This window comes from Aspergillus multicolor, assembly GCF_047715735.1.
Source record: "Aspergillus multicolor strain CBS 133.54 unplaced genomic scaffold BDW74scaffold_43, whole genome shotgun sequence".
Lineage (NCBI taxonomy): Eukaryota > Fungi > Ascomycota > Eurotiomycetes > Eurotiales > Aspergillaceae > Aspergillus > Aspergillus multicolor.
The window spans coordinates 41,539-61,249 of record NW_027395994.1 but is presented as its reverse complement, the minus strand read 5'-3'; the positions used below and the strand labels follow the sequence as shown (position 1 = coordinate 61,249).

At 53.5% G+C, this 19,711-nt stretch overlaps 10 protein-coding genes across 10 annotated transcripts; 4 read left to right on the top strand and 6 right to left on the bottom strand.

Moving 5' to 3' along the window:
- Positions 1–961: 961 nt before the first annotated feature.
- BDW74DRAFT_105906 (peroxidase family protein) lies at positions 962–2,091 on the bottom strand. Its single transcript, XM_073721622.1, has 3 exons — positions 1,924–2,091; positions 1,331–1,876; positions 962–1,253 (listed from the first exon to the last, which is right to left on the bottom strand). The coding sequence occupies exons 1-3, from the start codon at positions 2,030–2,032 to the stop codon at positions 1,147–1,149; spliced, it is 762 nt and encodes a 253-aa protein (XP_073578629.1). The 5' UTR covers positions 2,033–2,091; the 3' UTR covers positions 962–1,146.
- On the bottom strand, positions 2,092–3,767 carry BDW74DRAFT_105905 (Zn(II)2Cys6 transcription factor domain-containing protein). Its single transcript, XM_073721621.1, has one exon. The coding sequence runs from the start codon at positions 3,573–3,575 to the stop codon at positions 2,424–2,426; it is 1,152 nt and encodes a 383-aa protein (XP_073578628.1). The 5' UTR covers positions 3,576–3,767; the 3' UTR covers positions 2,092–2,423.
- Positions 3,768–3,890: 123 nt separating this feature from the next.
- On the top strand, positions 3,891–4,804 carry BDW74DRAFT_183222 (flavin reductase family protein; the record flags this gene model as incomplete). Its single annotated transcript, XM_073730451.1, has 2 exons — positions 3,891–4,250; positions 4,301–4,804. 2 exons carry the CDS (start codon positions 3,891–3,893, stop codon positions 4,802–4,804), a joined length of 864 nt encoding a protein of 287 aa, XP_073578627.1.
- A 19-nt stretch (positions 4,805–4,823) lies between these two features.
- On the bottom strand, positions 4,824–7,114 carry BDW74DRAFT_171163 (Zn(II)2Cys6 transcription factor; the record flags this gene model as incomplete). Its single annotated transcript, XM_073727267.1, has 2 exons — positions 4,824–5,116; positions 5,194–7,114. The coding sequence occupies 2 exons, from the start codon at positions 7,112–7,114 to the stop codon at positions 4,824–4,826; spliced, it is 2,214 nt and encodes a 737-aa protein (XP_073578626.1).
- A 706-nt stretch (positions 7,115–7,820) lies between these two features.
- Positions 7,821–8,928, bottom strand: BDW74DRAFT_171162 (uncharacterized protein; the record flags this gene model as incomplete). Its single annotated transcript, XM_073727266.1, has 4 exons — positions 7,821–8,204; positions 8,244–8,456; positions 8,508–8,663; positions 8,926–8,928. The coding sequence occupies 4 exons, from the start codon at positions 8,926–8,928 to the stop codon at positions 7,821–7,823; spliced, it is 756 nt and encodes a 251-aa protein (XP_073578625.1).
- Positions 8,929–9,211: 283 nt separating this feature from the next.
- Positions 9,212–10,772, bottom strand: BDW74DRAFT_188780 (uncharacterized protein). Its single transcript, XM_073731810.1, has one exon. It carries the CDS (start codon positions 10,367–10,369, stop codon positions 9,293–9,295), a length of 1,077 nt encoding a protein of 358 aa, XP_073578624.1. The 5' UTR covers positions 10,370–10,772; the 3' UTR covers positions 9,212–9,292.
- Positions 10,773–11,111: 339 nt separating this feature from the next.
- On the top strand, positions 11,112–13,718 carry BDW74DRAFT_183218 (transcription factor domain-containing protein; the record flags this gene model as incomplete). The annotated part of the gene is made up of 7 exons (XM_073730450.1): positions 11,112–11,182; positions 11,232–11,366; positions 11,412–11,653; positions 11,701–11,768; positions 11,816–12,417; positions 12,465–12,635; positions 12,686–13,718. 7 exons carry the CDS (start codon positions 11,112–11,114, stop codon positions 13,716–13,718), a joined length of 2,322 nt encoding a protein of 773 aa, XP_073578623.1.
- Positions 13,719–13,731: 13 nt separating this feature from the next.
- Positions 13,732–14,595, bottom strand: BDW74DRAFT_105873 (putative 2-haloalkanoic acid dehalogenase). Its single transcript, XM_073721620.1, has one exon. The coding sequence runs from the start codon at positions 14,467–14,469 to the stop codon at positions 13,744–13,746; it is 726 nt and encodes a 241-aa protein (XP_073578622.1). The 5' UTR covers positions 14,470–14,595; the 3' UTR covers positions 13,732–13,743.
- Positions 14,596–14,857: 262 nt separating this feature from the next.
- On the top strand, positions 14,858–16,705 carry BDW74DRAFT_105869 (NAD(P)/FAD-dependent oxidoreductase). The gene is made up of 4 exons (XM_073721619.1): positions 14,858–15,212; positions 15,266–15,555; positions 15,612–16,185; positions 16,244–16,705. Exons 1-4 carry the CDS (start codon positions 14,960–14,962, stop codon positions 16,531–16,533), a joined length of 1,407 nt encoding a protein of 468 aa, XP_073578621.1. The 5' UTR covers positions 14,858–14,959; the 3' UTR covers positions 16,534–16,705.
- A 436-nt stretch (positions 16,706–17,141) lies between these two features.
- BDW74DRAFT_188775 (uncharacterized protein) lies at positions 17,142–19,169 on the top strand (the record flags this gene model as incomplete). Its single annotated transcript, XM_073731809.1, has 6 exons — positions 17,142–17,346; positions 17,405–17,444; positions 17,502–17,992; positions 18,050–18,513; positions 18,568–18,846; positions 18,904–19,169. 6 exons carry the CDS (start codon positions 17,142–17,144, stop codon positions 19,066–19,068), a joined length of 1,644 nt encoding a protein of 547 aa, XP_073578620.1. The 3' UTR covers positions 19,069–19,169.
- Between the last annotated feature and the right edge of the window lie 542 nt (positions 19,170–19,711).

The window sequence follows — 19,711 nt, the reverse complement described above, 5'->3', positions numbered from 1 at the left end:
GCCCATCTAGTTCCCATCTGAGGTAGACACATGAAAGCCGGTCCAAAGTCCGCATTGCAGATGATGAATCTGCAGACTTTAACGTCAAGTTCTTAGATCTGGACTATGCCTAAGTCTGTCGCTGGTCGATGCGCTCGATCAGCTGTTCGTCGTCCCACCAGTCAAGCCATCAAGCTACCATACCAGTACTTATCACGGATGTGTCCTCCGGTTGTATGACGATTGCGGTATGCTAGACAGCTACTGGTTACCTAGTAGATAAATGAAAGACCTGCCATTCCGTGCGAAAGACAATCAAAAAGGCTTGCAAGCATTACCCATTCTCTCTGAAGGTTGCCTGTCTACTATGGTACCATACATGCCCATGCACTAGCCCTACCTAAGTGAGTGGCCTACCCAGATCTGATTCATATATCAATTTGTCCAGAGAGTATCAGTATGTCGAACTCTCCTCTACTGCTATATCTAGCCTCTAACACACAAATGAAACCCCGCAGCTAACAACCTCTTCCTCCAGCACGCATCAAAGCAAATAACACCACCATGTCCATGCACTCTCCATCCAAAACGCGCTTAGCCCTCCTCGCCCTCGTCCTCTTCTTCACATCCTGCGCCAATGCCAGCGCAGCAGCCTACAGCGTCTGCCAGACCGGATGTGCGGCGGTCGTGATAGCGTGCTACGCTGCAGCGGGGGCTAAGTTTGGCACTGTCCGCGCTACGGAGGCATCCGCTGAGATTCTGGAGTGTAACAAGGCCTACGGCAAGTGTCATTCATCGTGTGCTGTTGTTACCTGATCCGGTGCGATAATAATGGCGTCGAGGTCAGTGTTTGATATATGAGGGGGTCTTTAGGGGAAAAGTGTTGTTTTACTTATGCACTGGTTATGCTGTACCTAACTGCACAGAATGATGTTTCCTTTTCTGTACAACAAGCGATTGGGACCTCCCAGGGTGAAATAATGTGTCAATTCTCGCTTGTATAATCTGGTCGTGCTAGTCTTATGTTGCTAACCATGGAGTCTAACATTAATTATCAATAACCAAGAAAAAATAGTTCCAACAATGCTTGAACTCAATGCAATCAGAATTGATCAATCGGTCAACATTATGCTCAATGTACACCCATAAATGCAGGAGCAAGACTCTCTAAATCTCCACAGCAACAACCCGATCATTCATCGCAAAAATATCCGTCGCGTTCCTCGGCGTCTTGGGCGGCCTATACCCCTCCACATACGGAATGCGCTCGTCCTCTACAAGCCGTTAGCACTGCCCTACCCTACCGACTAACTCTTCAAGTAGCCAACGTTGCCAATGAGGACGAACTCACCAAAAAAAGCCCGAACCCAACTCTTCGGCACCGCATCCAGCTCATCATCCCACAGCGTCGTAAGGTAGAGCGCCGTCGTACCCGGAGACCCAATCATTGCGCCCTGGCTGTTATTAAACGCCGGATTAACGCGCATCGCCTCCTTCACTCTCATAGCACGAGCCTTGGCTGCGGCTTCAACAGTAACAAGCGTATCGTTCTCGCACGGGCCCGCGTCATACAGGTTCATGGCCTGCGCGACGGTGTCCCAGATCGCCGGGTCGAAGTGCAGGTTGTCGCCAAAGTAGGCGTCGTTCCGGGAGAGCGAGCCGTCAAATTCGATGGTGTCGTGCCATCGCAGGTCGGAGAGGTGGATTGTGCTGGCGTTGCCGGTTGTGGATAGGTTGAAGTCCAGCGCGGCTTGGAACATGAAGTCGATTGTTGTGGGTTCGTAGTTGAACGCCCCCGAGATGGCGGAGCGCGCGAGGGCTAGGTCGATGTTTTTGCCGTCGCGCGGGAGGTACCCGTGGTTGGCCATGACGTTGAGGCCGGGGCAGGGGGATCGACCTGGTTCTGTTGGAAAATGTTGAATAGATTGGAGGGAGGATGCATACTGTCTTCTGGGCCGGGTCTCTGCCATTTGTGGTCGTCGTAGCCGAAGGGGCAGGAGCCGGCAGCGGCCAGGCTGAAGAGGAGGGATTCGAGAATGAATGTAGATTTCATGATTGTAGAGAGTTTGAACACTGCAATGTTGTTTCCTTCTTGTTGTTGACTACCTCCACCTCTTAAATAGTCCTGGTGGATGCATTGGGCGTATACATCGTGAGGCTCAGCCACGGCCCACAGCGTATGCGTATCCGCACTGCGCACTGCAGCACACTTCAACACCACAGCGGCGGAGCAATTTGTAATTAGGCTCTCTGGGAGGTCAAATGCGACGATCATCGCATTCCTCAGCCTCAGGGTCGCCGGCAGGGCCTCAACGAATAGCGGTCTGGCGAAATGGCTGACCATGGCCCTATACGCATACGGTTGTGCGTGTCTTGGCGATGTGCCCGGCTCTTGCATTCAGTTCTGTCCTCGCAAGGTTGCTTTCATTACTATACATGATATGTTACTGGTCATTCCTCAAATTCAACTTTTTCAGCGGAAACGCGATGGCCGCCTGGTACTTCTCTGGCAGCATCGCCGCAATCACCGACACCAGCCGCACCCCCCAATTTAAACACCACCACTGGTCGGTGCAATACCCCAGCACAACACCGTAATGAGCCAAGATCACCAGCGCCGCCGGATGCCTCTGCCTGAGCAGCTCGATGAACTCACTCTGGACCCGGTTCGGCCACGCGAGCGGCCTGATGATAGGCTTCAGGTGGATCTTCAGCGTCTGGGTGAATATCTGGATGGCTTCTGTGTTAGTGGCCTGGATGCGAGGGTCGTCATCGGATGAGTCGATCCATGGCTGCAGTGCCCAGAGAGAACTGGCCAGGTCCATGTCGTAGTGACTGTCTTCCGACTCGTCGAGATAATCCTCCTTCTTCATCCATTCGCGCAACAAATGGGCTCGGATCGGGGGGCTACATGTGTCCCTAACGAACGCGTTGCCCTTGCTCACGACAAAGATGTGGATCAGTTCATCCAGAATGGCTTCTCCACCTCGATCTCCGCGATCATACAGCGGAAGAGCCAGGGCATACATGAACATGAGGTACGGGAAAGCATGGACTGCGTGGCCGTTGGAGTAGCTGATGTTCTCTGCTTCAATCCGGAAACGGGCGGTCGCTTCCGAGCATCCTCCCAGGATGAAGGCACGATGTGCTTCGGTAAAGGCGGGCGACTTGGTCAGACCCAGGTGCAGTGCAGAGAGCATCAGAATCATGTGCAGCAGAAAGTCATGCTCAATGGCCACTTTGACGCCAAGGTCGGCCCAGGCACGGCGGTAACCAGGGGAGGTGTGGAATGACTCGGTGACATGAAGGATCCAGTGATGCACAAGTTGAAATTCCCATAGACTGAGCGAGGATCTGCCGAATGGGCTGGCCAGGGATGAACCAGGGGACGTTGGTATTGAGGGTGTCTCACTCCCTCTCCGCACCAAAAGGGCGGAACTGGCCCGGCGGAGGGGTTTCAGAGGCTTCGGCAGGCAGGGGACCCCATAGCGGGCGCACGCACCACACGTCGGGCGGACCTCGTCACATTTGATGTGTTTTTCCTTGCATCGCTGGCACCCGGCGCGGGATTTGGTATGGGGGCGTCGTGCAGGCATTGGCGGAGAGCTGCAGGGTCTGAGCGTGGGACGAGAATACGGGATACGGCAGGATTTGGCTGCAGGATCCAATGGATGGAATGGAATGGAGCCAGCCGGAGCAGCCGGAAGGCGAGCCGGGCTTGGCGCTGAGTAATACAGACCAGTGTCTTATCTTCTGGTCAGGTGACTTTATCGTAAAGCCGAGGTCGGCCGAGAGTGTTCGGCAGCGATCGGCGGCCAACTGCCGCTCGCCGTTACGTCGCCGTTGCGTCGCGGTCAATTCGTCTGGATTTTATACAAGAGCGACTCAAACAGTTTGTTCAATCAAGCAAAATGACACAAGAACAAGTGGAAGCTCCAAGCAACGAGGCCGCCATCAAGCGCAACCCGCACGCCGACTTCGGCGCTGTCGAAAAGTCGCGCCCCGCGTTTGACCACAACGCCGAGTTGACTTTCACCAAGACGCCGAATCCGAACTGGCAAGCGGGCAGCGGAGCCTCAAATGAAGAATGGAAGAAACATGAATTCGTGACGATCGATCCATACGAGGAGGGCCGGGAGCCGTGGCTCAACTACAAGCTCTTGACTTCGGCAACGGTCCCGCGCCCGATCGCCTTGGCCAGTACTGTGTCTGCTGACGGCAAGACGGCCAATCTGGCGCCTTTTTCATTCTGGCAGTGTGCAGCTGTTGATGTAAGCTTTCTTCCACAGTGTGGTTGGATTCTAGGCTAACAATCGCAAAGCCGCCCATGTACTCCATCTCCTTCACAAGCAGAACCGCCAATGACACCCTGACCAACCTGCTGGCGACCAAGGAAATGTGCATTTCAATGACCACCGAGTCCGTTGTTGAAGCAGCCAATTTTGCTTCCGTCAACTCTCCCCGTCACATCTCCGAATGGCCACTATCGGGACTTACTCAGAAGCCCAGTGGCCTCGTCAAGCCGGCCCACGTCGCTGAATCGCCGTACTCTGTTGAGTGCAAGCTTCACTCGGTTCAGGACTTCCACAGCAAGGCCGACCCCTCAGTACGAACTTCGACCATGGTGATTGTCGAAGTCATCCGTTTCCACATCTGGAACGATGCAATCGGACCGGATCGCGCAACGGCAGATGTGACGAAACTCCATCCGGTGTTCAGGGCGGGAGGTATCATGTATGGTTCTTGTCCGACGATGTTCGAGCTGCCGCGGCCGGAGGCATTTGGACAGCTGAGGGAGGATGACAAGATCAAGACCTTAATCTAGAGCAATCCAACCTATGGCTTTAAGACGTCGGCATTGGAGACTCTTCCTTCCATTCGTTCATCAAGGCATCTAGTCGCAGCAGCGCTAGATTGGTCAAGCCCTTGCGACCGCCGGCACCGCGACTAGCGAGAATGAGATGCCACCGCCACTTTGGCATCAGTCCTTGCAGCTTTTCAAACTGGCTGGACAGGAAAAAAGCGGCAGTCTTGTTGGGAGAGGTGGAAGTGTTCAGGGGCCAAGCTTGGAAGCGAGAGGTGAGAAGATAGAGATGTAACAACAATGTTGAAATAGAAGCGAAGTTATGCCGTGACCCTATATTCCAGTCAGTAAGTAGCGCTGATTACCAACTCTCTGCAATCTGCACCAAGAAGGGTCCAAGAAAACCTTACATCCCGGCCAGAACGAATCCCACTCCGCGGTGGTAAGCTTGGTGAGCGAGGAAATGAGAGACTTGGTGTTGGAAATGGCGCCTTCGACAACGGCTTCGGCCGCGTCCAAGTCAATGTCTACCGAGACTGGGCCATTCTTCCAGGTATGACACTGCAATGCGACTAAAGAGACGGGGCGGATGAGAGCCCGGTAAATCGCAAGTTGAGTCGTCATATACGCCAGATTCAGCGAGAAATTTCCGCCGACTTCGGAATCATCGACCTCATCTAGGTCTGTTGCAGCTCTCCGGTCCTGGGGCTGCAGGCGATTGGGCAAGTTATCGAACCAGGTTTTCAGGCGCAATCGCAGGTTTTTAGCCAGTTCCAGCGAGACGACAAGCGAACTCGACGTGTGATCGGAAGCTGCCAGGCTGAAGTACGACTGGACCACATCGTCGAGAATAAACGTAAGTTGATTCAAAAACACGAACGGCGAGGGGAAAGTCGGGCGATCGTTGAGCGCAGCTATATCAGCCTCCTCCAGCGGTGCGACAATGTACTCATTGCGGTGGTACTGGCTGGGCATGCCGTCACTGAATGCCATCCATTTCTCGGTTACCCACGCAACCCACCAGAGGCATCGTCGGAGCTTTCGTTGGTCTGGGGAGAGGGTGTCCCAGTTGCTTGGGTCCCGGTTCAGACCCAGGCTGTAGGTGGACGCTACGAGCAATCCTCGGATATTTGAGTCCATGGATCCTTCAAAGGAGAGTTCGTCTGGTAAATGTCGATGTAGGAGCAGTATCAGCACTTGCACCGTGGAGAGTCGCGGCGACGCTAGGTCCTCCTGCACCAAGCGCCAACTCAGCTGATAGAGTCGTCCCGGAGATGGGGCGCTGGATGATTTGAGGCATAGCACGTCGTCATAGGCTACAAAATGGCTGGCCGTGGCAGCTATCGCAGCGAGCAGGGCCGGTGAGTCAAAGAGGCGGGAACTGTCTGTAGTGAGCGTTCTTTTCTCGATGATTGGTAAGTATGGATGCACGAAACGGGCGAACAGTGCAGAGAGTCGTCTGGCCGTGTCGATATTCAGCAGTTGATGGACCTCTTGCCGGGCAGCTTCAACCAGCTTGATGTCGGTTATCTCATGGCCTCTCGGCAGGGAAGAGTCCCGGCACATGGTCAGTAGCGGTGGAGGTTTGCATTCCGCCAGTGAGCTCTCCAGGTTCTGCAATCGCTGGTAGACAATTTGAGTATGTCTGGAAAAAGAAAAGTTTCGTTCATCGTAATTCCGATGCGCCAGGAGGTAGGTGTCGAGATCTCCAGAGGAACCGACGAAGCGCATCAGAGGAGAGGGTGGTCGACCATTCGCCGCTTCCGAATAGGAAGGAGACACCGCAGCTTTCTTCCCCTGGAAGGAACGCGACTGACTGATCGCAGATGCTGGGGTAGGTACTGAGTTTGCCGCTTGGATAGATGTTGGACTGCGGTGAAAAGCCTCCTGCGATGTATAGTTGTTGGGCTCGATCGGCCGTTGCTCCGACGGGGAATGCATCCCTTGCAGGACTGCGAAAGGTGAAAAGTCAAAGACGCTGAGCTCATGCAGGTTCTGCTGAAAGTTCATCTCCGGCGCGATATCCTGGGCTGCTTCACCACCGATCGCATCACCAGTCGTAAGTTCATCGCCTGCAGTGTCCATATTATCAACCGGTCCGGGCGACACAGATGCCCGAGGCCGACGACGCTTGCGAGGAGCCTCGTCAAAGGTGCAAGCGTGCTGCTTAGCAAGACAGAGCTCGCAGGGCACACCGGCAGCGCTTATCTTGCAGGCGACCTTGCGGTAGCGGCAAAAGTCGCAGGGCCGATTGCGACGTGAGCGCGGCGATCTGGCAGAGGCGCTCGCATAGCCTTGGAAAGTGGGCTGGATCGGACTTGGAGTAGCCATGGTCGCATCAGCAATTCAGCAGCGCTTGAGGATAAGGAAGAAATGACTCCAAGAACGAGACTCCAAGTGGGCGGTATCGGTGCACCTTATCTTAGTCGCTTCCTGCTGATCGACTCCAACTTCGCCGAAGAACTCTAGAACGTTGGGATGCAGGCCTAGCCTTGCTGCGGAATAAAGACATCGCCGTCATTGTTGCAAAAAACCCTTTTGTGTCAATATACTATTTGGATGTAAGTCAAAAAATCTTAAACCTCCTTCTTTTACCAACCCTACTGCCTCTTCCTTGTTGAAGCAAGCCGGAATTCCCCCGACGGGTGGAAATATGGAAATATTTCGCGGGGAAGTGGATATTAAATCCATATAGCAGAGTCAGGCTGGGTAGTCTATAACAATGGCCTTTGTAATGCAGATATGGAACACTCTGGGACGATACCTCGCCTTGGAGCAAACAATGGAGAGAGTCAGGAGGATTCCATCCCTGCTCAACCTGTAATTTCTGCCAAGAACCGAGCATAAGAAAGCATAAAAGAGAAACAGTAAGCGAATTCACTGTATGTCCGTCTCGCAGCATTGTTATTCCGGACCCGAGCCGCCTCTCCACGCGCAACTGCGAACAAAAATTTGAGTCGCGCCTTCTTCCCCGTCCTACTATGCCCCCCTGCGCGATGCTGAGCCCCGTAGGCGTCACGATGATGGTAGAAGCAGATTAGCACGTCGAACCTTCCGTTACCAAGCTGATGAACTTCATCGCCCTTTCACTTCCTGGATTCCTGGAGACATAATAGTAATCCAGCCAGAATTCACGCGCCGCGCTATGGTCAGGCATGTATTTTCTTAGCAACGTCTTCCAATCTCGGTCCTCTTCGCTGTCGCCGACCGAGGTACAGACATACTTCCACCATACCGGGAAGTATCCAGCCGTCTCCCAGTCGATTATACCAGTGACAAATTCGTTGTCTACCATAATGTTGACATTCGTGAGGTCGCCATGGGTGAACGTAACTATAGGGCTCGGCGGGTGGCATGCGCTTTCGGAGTTCGACTCGCACAGCCTCTGTATGCTTTCGCCAAATCCGCGCTGCATCTCGGCCTAAAGCTCGTCGTCAGAAGAAAGAGGTCCGTGAGGTACATTGTCTTGTTTTTCTTTGAACAGGAAGTTAGCATACACGGGCCGGCCTCCAAGTGCTTGAATCTGGTCGGACTGCAGCTTGCGCAGCTCTAGCGGATGCTCGGCTGTTTGCTTCGCTATGCTTTCCTTTTCATCGGTAGAAAGGCTCGGCCAGACTTTGCTGAGAGGCTCGCCGGGAATACGTTTCATCAGGATCATGGTGTGTTGGTTTTCCTGCCATGATTCGACCACGGTGGGAACAGGGATGGATGTCTATTCCTGTACGAACTGAATGTTCGGTACTTCAAGGGTCGGGTGACTCAATCCTCGGTCTTTGCGTATCAGATTTGAACCCAATGACCAGACGCCGCGATCGCCGGCTTCGTAGAACAGCTTGACATGGCTTCTGTAACTGCAGTGGTCTTGGCGTTCGGGGCCCAGCTACAAGCCGAGCAAGGGACGGAGGCCATATCAAGTAGATGATTAATCAATGAAAGATGCAACTGCTCGCCGTCAGATAAATGGCCAAGTTCAGGTGGATTCGGGTCGAATGTACGGAGTAGAAAGGGTCAAATCCGGGGGACGCGCCTGTGCTTATCACTGCTCAGCAGATGTCGTGGCTACCGAGGGGACCGCGTCCTATGAGAAAGCATCCCCTGCTGTAGTCGTAGGCTCTGATCGCTCGGGACATATTCCTCGTCACCATTCTAGCCGAGGAGAACGCAAAGTATGGGGTACGAGTGGATTAGAGTCTATGACTTCCTTGTTGATCCGCGAGGGGTGGGCAAAACCCCGTATCGGATCAGATATATATTTTGGACAATGCGCGGGACTTGCTCCGCCATGATCTAGTGAACTTCGTCACAAGGTTCAAAGTTGAATCACAAGCTAATAGTACGATGTATATACAGACTTTGAACTCATAACAAAAGATAATACCATTTTATGGGCACAGTATTGGGCGTCTTGACTTGACTGTCAACGACCTTGTTGAGCTATGCACGTGACTGAGATCTGGGAGATCTTGGCATTTCTCTCCCCCACCGAGTTTCCACTTTCCTGCGCGGAAATCACGTCAACAAAGGCGGTTCCTCCACGCCCGCTCTCTCCAAGAGCACTCCATACGCGTCCAGTCGACGATGCCGCCCTAGATCGAACGTCTTCGTCTTTCCGGCGCGACATTTCCTCAAATCCAACGTGGCGGCGACAATCTCATCGCCCTTCGTGCGCGCCTCGGCAATCACGTACCCCTTGGGATCAACAATGCACGTCCCCGAGATGAGCGGATGCCCGTCCTCCTCGCCCGCTTTCGCGACGTTGACGCTGAAACACGCGTTCATATAACTGTTGGCCGTTAGACTGAGTTGATTGTGATACAGGACTTCCTTCTCGGCTTCCTCCCGGCTCAATGGCTTCGATTCGTACAGGTCGCTTCCGAGGAGTTGCGGCGCGTATGCCGTCGTGTTGTATCCGCATAGCACGACTTCTGCGCCCTGCAGTCCGTATGCCCGCCAGCCCTCCGGCCACCGACGATCGTTGCAGATGAGCATACCGAAGATGGGGTCTCCGCGACCCTCGATTTGGGCGGGCGCGTCCGGTGTCGCCTTCATCGCGTCTTCCACTAGCCCAGGAACCCGGAATGCGTCGAAGCTGCTGCCGTTCTTGAAATATCGCTTCTCAAGTTGCTGCGTCGCGCCGGGCTCCGGGAACGGCTCGAGAACACCGGGGAGATGGACTTTGCGGTACTTGGCCAGCACCTTGCCTGTCCGGCCGGAGTAGTAGACGGCCGAGTTGTAGTATTCTGTCGTTTCTCCGTCCTTCCAGGCCTCGGCGTATCCCACGTAGGCATCCACGCCCAACTTCTTGACATGGTCGAAGAACGGTTTCACGTTGGGTGATTCATCGATTGGCGAGTCGGGCGATTCGGGCTCGAAGTAGCTTTGCAGCTCTCGGTCGTCTGGAATGAAGTGTCGCGGGAAGAACGTCGTAAAGGCCAGCTCGGGGAAGACGACGACCTGGGCTGGAGGGCTTTGCGAAACGGCCTGGTCGAGCAGAGATAGCATCCGCGACAGCACGCTTTCGCGTGAGTCGCTTCGCTGGTTAGGACACAGCTGGGCGGCGGCAAAGGTGATCTGACGAGAAGACATGCTGAGGGGTGTGCTTCAGGTACAATCATGTCCGGACAAGGCTGTTTTATTCCATCGCCGGCCGGTCCCCTCTCCAGTTCCCCACACTTTGGCCGTTCAGTTATCTTATCGGCCGTTGGAGATGGCTCGTATAGGAGGCCCAGAGCCTCGGAGGCTTAGGCGATACCGAGTCCAATTGTGCGGTACGCACCGGCCAGTGTCCAAGGCACCTCTTGTTTGTGCGCTTGACATGATCTCATCGCTCTTGCCTAGGTTGCTGGGCGCAGCTGCCGAAATGGCCCTTTAGGAGATTTCCTCAATTATCGGCAGCAGAGGCCCCGGCTCGCAACAATTTCCTTCTCCTGCTGGACTGTCCTAAGAGGCTCTCTAAACTCTACTTGCGTCTCGTATTTGCACAGTCCGGGTGTGTTTGTCTACTGCCTGTCATGTTGGGTTTATTGCAGCGACTTCGACAACGAAAGCTCTCCCATCTGCGCGAAACACCCGCATGAGCGAAAACACAGAGTACTGCGCGTTGCAGCAAACTTTTCAGTATATTATCGAGTCATGAAAAGTTTATCGCACGAGTGACAAATTGTAGATGGCCCAAGTCTTATCATCGCCTCCTAATCGCCTCGGCTCAGCGCTACAGTGCATTAGGGATGGCGCTTCTCCAACTTCGATAAGGTCCCCGCTTTTACAACCGGGGCATCCTCAACTTCTTTATCGCTCACATCGCATGACTTGCATGCTAGTACTCAGGATGGATATAACTGAACCTTTTACGGTCAAGCGACGAAGGACGCGTGAGGATAGGAGACGGACCGCTCGTGCGTAAGTGATTTCGTGACCAAAGCCGGACTTGACTGACAGCTAGATATAGATGCGATCGATGCCGAAGGCTAAAGGAACGGTGCGAAGGCGGCATACCGTGCGCGAGATGTATGCACCTTCGTCGAACTTGCGAGTTCAAGCGTCTATTACCCGTTGAGCATGAGCGTGCTCACGGCCCGGTACCGTGAGTTTGGACACCTTTGCTGTCAGAAGTCACCTAACGACTCAGGACCGAATCCACTATTCTATCATCTCCAGATGTCAATGTCCCAGAGCTCCTTGAACGTGTGATGTATATGGAGAACATCCTGAAACACAAGTTCGAAGGGATCGACCTCGATATCGACAGTCTGCGACGGATGTCGAGAGCACTAGATGAATACGAACAGAATAGCACTTCAGCGCCACCTGACGAAGATCCCATCGAGGAGGAAGTCTGCACTATTGATCCGGTGGAAGATACGACGACCCGTAAGTGAGTTTGCCGATCAAGGCAGGCGAATACTGATGGCGGATAGATTATTCTGGCGAATTCTCGTATTGGAACTTCTCTATGCGCGTCAAGCGACACATTGAGGACCGAATGGTACGTTTCATGCTGCTGGTACTGACGCAATGTTAACTCAATCGCAGCAAGCTCAAGACCCTGTCCAAGTCTCCAATTACTGGAGAGCCGAACAGCTACACTCGGGTGCGAACAGCATCGCCGCGGCAATCTCTTGTTGCCCGCCTCGCCACATTGCCGATTTTCTGATCAAAGTGTTCTTCAAACATGCCGAAACCTACTACTTCGTTGTCGACAAAGACTGGTTAATGGAGAAAGTGGATGCTCTCTATAGCGACCCGGCCAGATTCGGGAACAAGAGTGCTTCAGTGATAAGCGTGATTCTAACCGTGTTCGCCATTGCCACCCAATATGCCTATCTCGATTCGCCTGGTCAAAGATCGACGGAGTTCTCCGAAGATGCACTAGGGACGATGTTCTACCAGCAAGCGATTCGGCTTCTTCCCGAAATTATTGAAGCCTCTTCTCTCGAGAGTGTTCAAGCTTGCCTGCTTTTTGCGATCTATGCACTTCCTTTGGACGCATCCGGCCTGGGGTATGTCTACATCACTCTTACCAATCGACTGGGAATGCAGAACGGCATGCACCGAAAGTACACCGGTAGCGTGCTGAGTACTGCAATGATTGAAACCAGGAATCGCGTCTGGTGGACGGCGTATACCGTCGAGAGGTGCGTTATTAGACTGGAGTAGCCGACCGACGCTGATGAAAGGCCAGGAAAATCTCTATATTTCACGGTCGGCCTTTGTCTACTCATAGATTTGACGTGGATGCCCCTCTTCCTACATTTGAAGAAGGCCCGCATGTTGATGGCCGTATTTCCACAATTTCCTACATGGTCGCATCTATCCAGCTCACTCGGCGTCTTGAAGAGCTCTGTCAGGAAATGTACGTCCTCTGATGACAGGCCCGCTTTCCCAACACTGATGATATTGCAGGTTCCTTCTCCGAACATGTCCCAAGCGCGAACGCTTGGCTATATTGTCCCGGTTGATAAATGGGAAAGCAGATCTTGAGGCCTGGTGGAAGACGCTGCCTGATGAAATGCACAAGCCATTGCCATCTCAGCATACGCATTTCCGTGCGCGCATACATCTTCGGCTGGAATATTGTCTAATTAGCATGTTCATTGGAAGGCCGCTTCTTCTCAACCGGACTTCATCACGTTCAGCGCCAACGTCTCCGGAAACTAGCAACAGTGGCTGTAATCCGGAAGATGCCGGCGCCAACAACGCCGACAACCAGACCAGATATCGCCTGCCACTCGTTAATTCCTGCATTGAATCTGCCAAGGAAGCGTTAAGGCTGTGCGGTATCCTGCGCAACAACGGACCGGGCCTCGCTCGCGCCTCGTACATAGAGTACAGTTCCTGCCGGGCATCGCTGCTCGTTCTCATCGCCCGATCGATCCAGGACCAATCAAGCGAATTTCGTCATGAGTTGCGTGAAGGTCTGGATATGGTCCGCGAGATGGCGGCGTCTGGAGAATCAGCGAGGTCGGAAGTGGCTCTCTTGGAGTCGCTTGAGCGGGCGCTGGGACGGTTGCAGTGCGCGAATAACAGCACCGAAAACAGCGAGCGGCCGGAAACCCAGCCCGCCTCTGACTATGAGGGCTTCAAAAATTGGGAGACGATGTGGAAGTCTGGGAGCAGCTTGTTACCAGAGGGTGATGTAGGGCTACCATCTAGCCAATGGACACCACCCTCTGGTGCTCACTGGGGTCATTCTTTCACCCAGCGGATGCAAACTGGACCCTGTTCTTCTACTCTGGACCACAATGAGAACTTGCTCGATATCCACTCCCCTCACTCGTTTGACGCGCTGCCCCTCGATAACGGTGACCTGCATATGAACCCCGAACTGCGGTTTCTGCAAGAGTTCCTGGCGATACCGGGCTACAGGTTTGATGCCGGGTTGGCAGTCGATACTGAGCTTGGCCTAGGTGGAATCGAGGCACCTTTCTCTGAATGATTACATCTAGTGCTTTATGTACAACTCATGATGCCGAAGCCTTGACGATCCCCTCGGCCATCTCCACCAAACTATCCGCGATGGCATCCATCTTGGTATCGAAGATCTCCAGGCACGGATCTTGCTCGTAGACCGTACAATAAGCCCCGCGAAATCCGACCTTGACTGCAGCGGAGACATCCCACATGTGCGCCGCGGCAAACCATCTCTCGTCACTGGCCGCAAACTGTTCAAAGACGGGTCGATATGCGCCCAAAGCTGGCTTTGCAACACCCTTGCTGTCGCAACTGATGACATTCTCCGCTGGCATGTCCACGCCCCCGCGGTCAAAGTACCCCTTGACCCGAGCGATATCGCCCGTCGTTAGACACCAGATCGTGAAACCCTGCTCCCGAAGCTTGGAAAAACACTCCTTGATCCCCGGCCGCAGTTGAAGACTCCAGTAGCCCTGAATGCACTCATCCCGCTCCGCCTCGGTAGCTAGCGAGCGGGGGTCTTTTATTCCCGCCATGAACAATGTGCGATAGAAGACTGCTTCTAGGATGTGCTTGTATGGTTTGTGGCGCTCGGAGATTGACAGAAAGGTGAACTCTAGTTCTGCAGCTGTCATCCAGCTGTACCCGAAGAATTGCGGCGTGATGTTGTTGGCGCGTAGACGGTCGCCTAGCACACGGTCGATGGCGTTGAAGTAGGCGTCGAACGAGACGCATGTGCCTACGACGTCGAAGACGACGTGTTTCTGTCTGGTCATTGTGATGGTGTTGGTGCTGGTTTGCTGGTGGGATAGCAAGACCTCGGAGGCTCAGACAGACTAACGCAAGTAATATGGTATGAATCTGGACCCGTGGACTCTGAAGCAACTTCTCGGAGATCTATATCTTTACCAAACCGAACGCTTATCAACTCCATCCGACCTGATTTTATCTCTCGATTATCGCGACCGGAAGCGATCCGGGCCAGCTGGCCTTTTGAGCAATCGCCACGCACCGGCCTGCGCTATCAGCACATTCGCTTCTCCAACGCGCACACCGGCGATTAACCATTTAAGCCCCGGTCTCACCGTCTTCTTATCAGGACTTATCGTCTGATCAGTTGATCATTATCTGGTCTGCTCCTCCAAGTCGAGTGGGCCTGGGGTAGCTCCTTATCTGATCTTTTATAAAGCTTGCTTCCTCGGCATCACGTCGGCGCCTCCCAAGCCTGAAGAGCACAGACTTCTCGCATTCACTTTCGCAGTCACAATGTCTTCATCGTCCAAGCCCTTTCCCGTCGCGAACAGCATCACACCCTTTTGGCGGACAGAGCCCGATACTCTAGACAGCTATCGCTCTACTGCGACTCTTCCCCCGTCCACTGACATTGTCGTAATTGGCGCTGGATATGCGGGTGCATCGACGACTTACCACCTTCTCGACCAGGCTGAGCCTTACTCTCGGCCATCAATCGTCATACTTGAAGCGCGACAAGTTTGCTCTGGTGCGACGGGACGAAATGGTACGTGTACCTCTGCGATGACATGGATGACCTCGTACTTACTCTCTGTCCAGGCGGTCACCTGAAACCAGACGTATATAACTTCGTCGGCACGGTCGCCGAGACCCACGGCGTCAAAGCTGCAGCCGAGCTCGCCGCTTTCGAGACGGCGCATATCCCAGCGATTGAGGCAGTTGTCGCAAAGGAGAAGATCGCGTGCAACCTGGTTGTTGCTCAAGCGCATGATGTACAGCTGGACGCAGCACACACGGAGAAACTTCGCAAGGCGTACGATACCCTCTTGGCCAATGGGTCGGAGGCTACAAAGACTGCTGCGTTTACGACGGATATGGAGGCTGAGATGGTGAGTCGCACCGGTTGACTGATTGGCCGCATTGCTAGATATTGATTATCGGATAGGTCTCGGGTGTCAAAGGTGCGAAGAGTTGCTTTAGCTACAAGGCTGGTCGCCTGTGGCCCTACAAGTTCATTGTCGGTCTGTTAAAGAAATGCATCGCCAAGGGAGCTAATCTGCAAACGAACACGCCTGTTCTGGAAGTATCTAAGTCAGAGAATGGCTGGACAGTGAAGACCGAGCGCGGGTCGATTCAAACAAAGCAGGTTGTCTTTGCCTCCAATGCCTACACCTCTGGCATCGCGCCCGAGTACGAGAATAAGATTGTGCCCGTCCGCGGCATCTGCAGTCGCGTCGTCGTGCCAAACCCTCCACATGCGCTTAGCCCGACGCTTGATTCCTCATACACTGTTCGCATCAAGGAGGGAATCTACGAGTACCTGGTCCCTCGACCGGACGGAAGTATCATTATCGGTGGTGCGCGATCGGTGTATGTTCAGGATTTGAAGAACTGGTACAACGTCACCGATGACAGTCGGCTGATCGAACCTGCTCGGCATCACTTTGAGGGCTACATGCAGAAGTACTTCCACGGGTGGGAGGACACGGGCGCCTACATGGACCGGGTGTGGACAGGCAGTAAGTAGCATCTTTCCTGTACTCGATCGTGGACACAAAGCTGATCCTTTCTACCTAGTTATGGGATACACGACAGACTCTCTTCCCCATGTCGGGCGGGTTCCTGGTAAGGAGGGACAGTTTGTCGTCGCTGGGTTCAACGGCCACGGTATGCCTCAGATCTTCCTGTCGGCAAAGGGTGTCGCGGAGATGATTCTCAAGGGAGTAGAGTTCGAAGAGACGGGCGTTCCCTCGATCTTCAAGACGACACAGGAGCGGTTGGACAGCACGCAGAACACGATTCTGTCGGCTTCTCACCTGAAAGAGACTGAGACGCAGGCGAAGGGGCCTGTTGTCGATGCGAAGTAATCGATTTAGCGAGTTTTACGAGATAGCACCAATCACAGTTTCTGTCCAGCTGTTCAGCCCTAAGCGCGCAAGGTCCCCAGTGTAGCGCCGATCAACGATTTATGGCACAATCTAAAACGAATATACAATGACTCGACTCATGACTCAATCCCGTGTCAGATATCTTCGTATGATAAGCGCCAAAGGAGGCGAAATTAGTCTCGTATCTATCAACCATATCAGTTGGAGCACTTCTCCGGAGTCCGACTCAAAGTGGCTTAAGCACTGGACCATAGCCACGATACCCCTCATTATCTCCATTCTCCCACAGTCTAAAATATACTAAACTCCTAGTGTCCAATGACATGCTTCTCATTGTCATGTTCCTCCGGTTAACGCCCGGTCCGCCACCGGATGATCGCACTCAACCAAGATATCCAATATCTCTCTATCTGTATGACAGTACAGCTTATGGCTGTGCTTGGCCTGATATCGCCTCCCATCTCCCCGTATCTATGAGATAAACAATCTGACTCTGTCCCCATAAATGTCCCTGCTCGTCCGGTGTTGCTCTTTGCAATTTACATTTGTCACGCCATTTCGTCTTTCTCCACACATTACCAGGAGGTATGGCAGACGAAAAGAGTTTACCCGCTGTTGCTTCAAGCCAGCCTGGGTCTGCGTCTGATGTTGAGGTTGGGCAGGTGGGTGCGCCCGGCTACGATGAGAATGGGTGGAATCGAGGCCTCTCGCCCCGGGCTGTCATTATGTTGTCCCTTGGTGGTGGGATTGGGCTGGGGTTGTGGATCGGGACGGGGACGGCGCTGTCTGCTGGTGAGTTTAGCCCACACGTGGTGGTTTGGATATGGGCGATGGGCTAACTCTGGGGTAGCTGGACCGGCCGGTTGCGCGATTGGATATGCGTTGGTTGCGTGAGTAGACCCTTCCCTGTCGACATCGGTATGAGTCTAATATCGTCTCTACTATAGACTCGCCATCTACATCGAGTTCCTCTCCATCGGAGAAATGACCTGCTACAAGCCCATCAACGGCGGGTATATCAGACAATGCATGGAGTATGTTGATCCGGCAGCGGCGTTTGCAATGGGCATGAACCTCTGGTTCTCGTGGACTATGACGGTCCCGTCGGAAGTTATTGCCTGCATCAACGTGCTGCAGTATTGGGAGGCTCCGAGGAACTTCCCCATGGCGGCGTACATCACTATCTTTGCCATCGTCACCGCGATACCCAACCTCTTTCCCGTTCGGAAGTATGGTAGTGTTGAGGTTGTTATGAGTGCGCTCAAGGTTCTCTCTATCACTTCTTCGATGTGCTTCCTGTTCATCATGGCGTCCGGTGGTCTGCCTTCGCAGAGTGGACCGCTGGTCTTCCATTACTGGAAGACACCCGGGGCGTTCAATAATGGGATGAAGGGGATCTGCAAGGCTGTGCTCCAGGCGGCGTTTAGTTGTCCTTCCGGTATGCCCTGTTTCTTCTCATCCTAGAGACAAACATTTACTGACCTTACCTCTCCAGCCGGCTGGGTGGCCATCACAGCAGGCGAAATGAGAGATCCCCGCCGCACCGTCAAGCGCTCAACGAACCCGCTCTTCTGGCGCATGTTCCTCTTCTACATCGTCAACATCTGGCTCGTCGGCATGTGCGTTCCTTACAACCATCCCGACTTGACCGAGTCGAGCACCCTCTCCAGCCCGTTTATCATTGCCATACGTGACGGTGGCTCCCCCGTCTTCGCGCACATCATCAACGGCCTGGTTTTCATTACCGTCCTCTCATGCAGCATGACCTCGTACTATGTTGCCAGTCGCTGCTTTTCGCATATGGCTGATATCGGCGTGATTCACTCCTGGTTCGGCAAGAAGGATGCGGCTGGTCGGCCGTGGTTTGCGCTGATCATGAGTGGGATCCTTGGAGGGGGATTGACGTATCTTAATTTGAACAATACCTCGACGCAGGTGTATAACTGGTTTTCGAACTTGGTATGCCGCCTGTCCCTTTTTGCTTTGGAGATGTAAGCTAATAACGTGGAATAGGTCGGCATCTCCTCTTTCTGCAACTGGTTCCTCATCTACGTCTCGCACATTCGGTTCCGTCAGGGCCTTAAGGTCCAGGGGATCGATAACAAGAGCCTGCCCTATCGCGACCGCTTTGCGCCGTACTCACAGTGCCTGGGCATGGTGCTCATCGTGCTCTTCCTTGCGGCGCAACTGTACTTTGCGATCTTTCCTTTCACCGGCAAGCCCAGTGCAGAGAATTTCTTTGCGACGTATATCACTGTCCCGCTGTTTTTTGTTGATTATATTCTGTATAAGGTATGATAACTCATCTGAAAATCTTCTGCAGTACGGGAAACTGACTGAGTTCTACAGTTGTATTTCAAGACGAAGCTCGTTGCGCCGAAGGATATGGACTTCACACCGGCTGAGTACTTCGATAGGATTGATGAGGCGGAGAAGGAGGAGGAGAGACTTAACCCTAAGCCGAAGGAGACTCTGTTGGGGCGAATTTGGGGGATGAGGGCACATGTTGTGTAATGTTTCTGTTTCTAGTCTCTTATATTGGTCGGGTTGTCTTGTATCTATTGTTGTCTACTAGTCACACCTTCACTCACATGCATTTTTCCAGCGTATTCCATTTGTCACATATCCGCATGATTTGAATCGGAATAACTCGTCTCCTAGATGCAGCTTTGCTTGAATACTAGGGCGTTTCGCTTGCTTGTCCCGGGAAGGTAGATATCCTGGAGCCTACAATTCACGGATGATGCGCTTTCACCGCGAACTAAACTAGGTTGGCCCATGCCGAATCTAATCTCACGATCGAAGCACCACAGGCACGGCGGTAGTCGGCGTCTGCTACAGACTCGCGGTTTCAAAGTGAGAGAGGGTCCGAACGAGGGAATACCTGGTCTGACGCACACGTACCCTTGTCCCGTAGCCCATGGGCATGAAGGACCCTCTGGGCTGGTGGGGTCGACCAGTGGAGTGCTGGCAGGGAACATGTCCTCAGCCACTTCCAACAGGGCAAGAGGGTGTTGTTGCCTAGCGTAGGTATTCTAGGGCTGCTATTATAGAGCAATCATTCCCGCCCCTTGGAAGAAGGAAACGCTTGTCCGATGTTAGCGCCGAAAGAAGGGCAGGCGGAAAAATTCGAATCACATCCTGACTGGCCTGCGAC

Coding starts and splice junctions, on each gene's coding strand:
- BDW74DRAFT_105906 (XM_073721622.1), bottom strand. CDS start 2,032: ATGAAATCTACATTCATTCTCGAATCCCTCCTCTTCAGCCTGGCCGCT. Junction 1,877..1,923: donor GAGACCCGGCCCAGAAGACA/GTATGCATCCTC, acceptor CAACAGAACCAG/GTCGATCCCCCTGCCCCGGC. Junction 1,254..1,330: donor TTGGGTTCGGGCTTTTTTTG/GTGAGTTCGTCC, acceptor AACGGCTTGTAG/AGGACGAGCGCATTCCGTAT.
- BDW74DRAFT_105905 (XM_073721621.1), bottom strand. CDS start 3,575: ATGCCTGCACGACGCCCCCATACCAAATCCCGCGCCGGGTGCCAGCGA.
- BDW74DRAFT_188780 (XM_073731810.1), bottom strand. CDS start 10,369: ATGTCTTCTCGTCAGATCACCTTTGCCGCCGCCCAGCTGTGTCCTAAC.
- BDW74DRAFT_105873 (XM_073721620.1), bottom strand. CDS start 14,469: ATGACCAGACAGAAACACGTCGTCTTCGACGTCGTAGGCACATGCGTC.
- BDW74DRAFT_105869 (XM_073721619.1), top strand. CDS start 14,960: ATGTCTTCATCGTCCAAGCCCTTTCCCGTCGCGAACAGCATCACACCC. Junction 15,556..15,611: donor CGGATATGGAGGCTGAGATG/GTGAGTCGCACC, acceptor ATTATCGGATAG/GTCTCGGGTGTCAAAGGTGC. Junction 16,186..16,243: donor GGACCGGGTGTGGACAGGCA/GTAAGTAGCATC, acceptor CTTTCTACCTAG/TTATGGGATACACGACAGAC.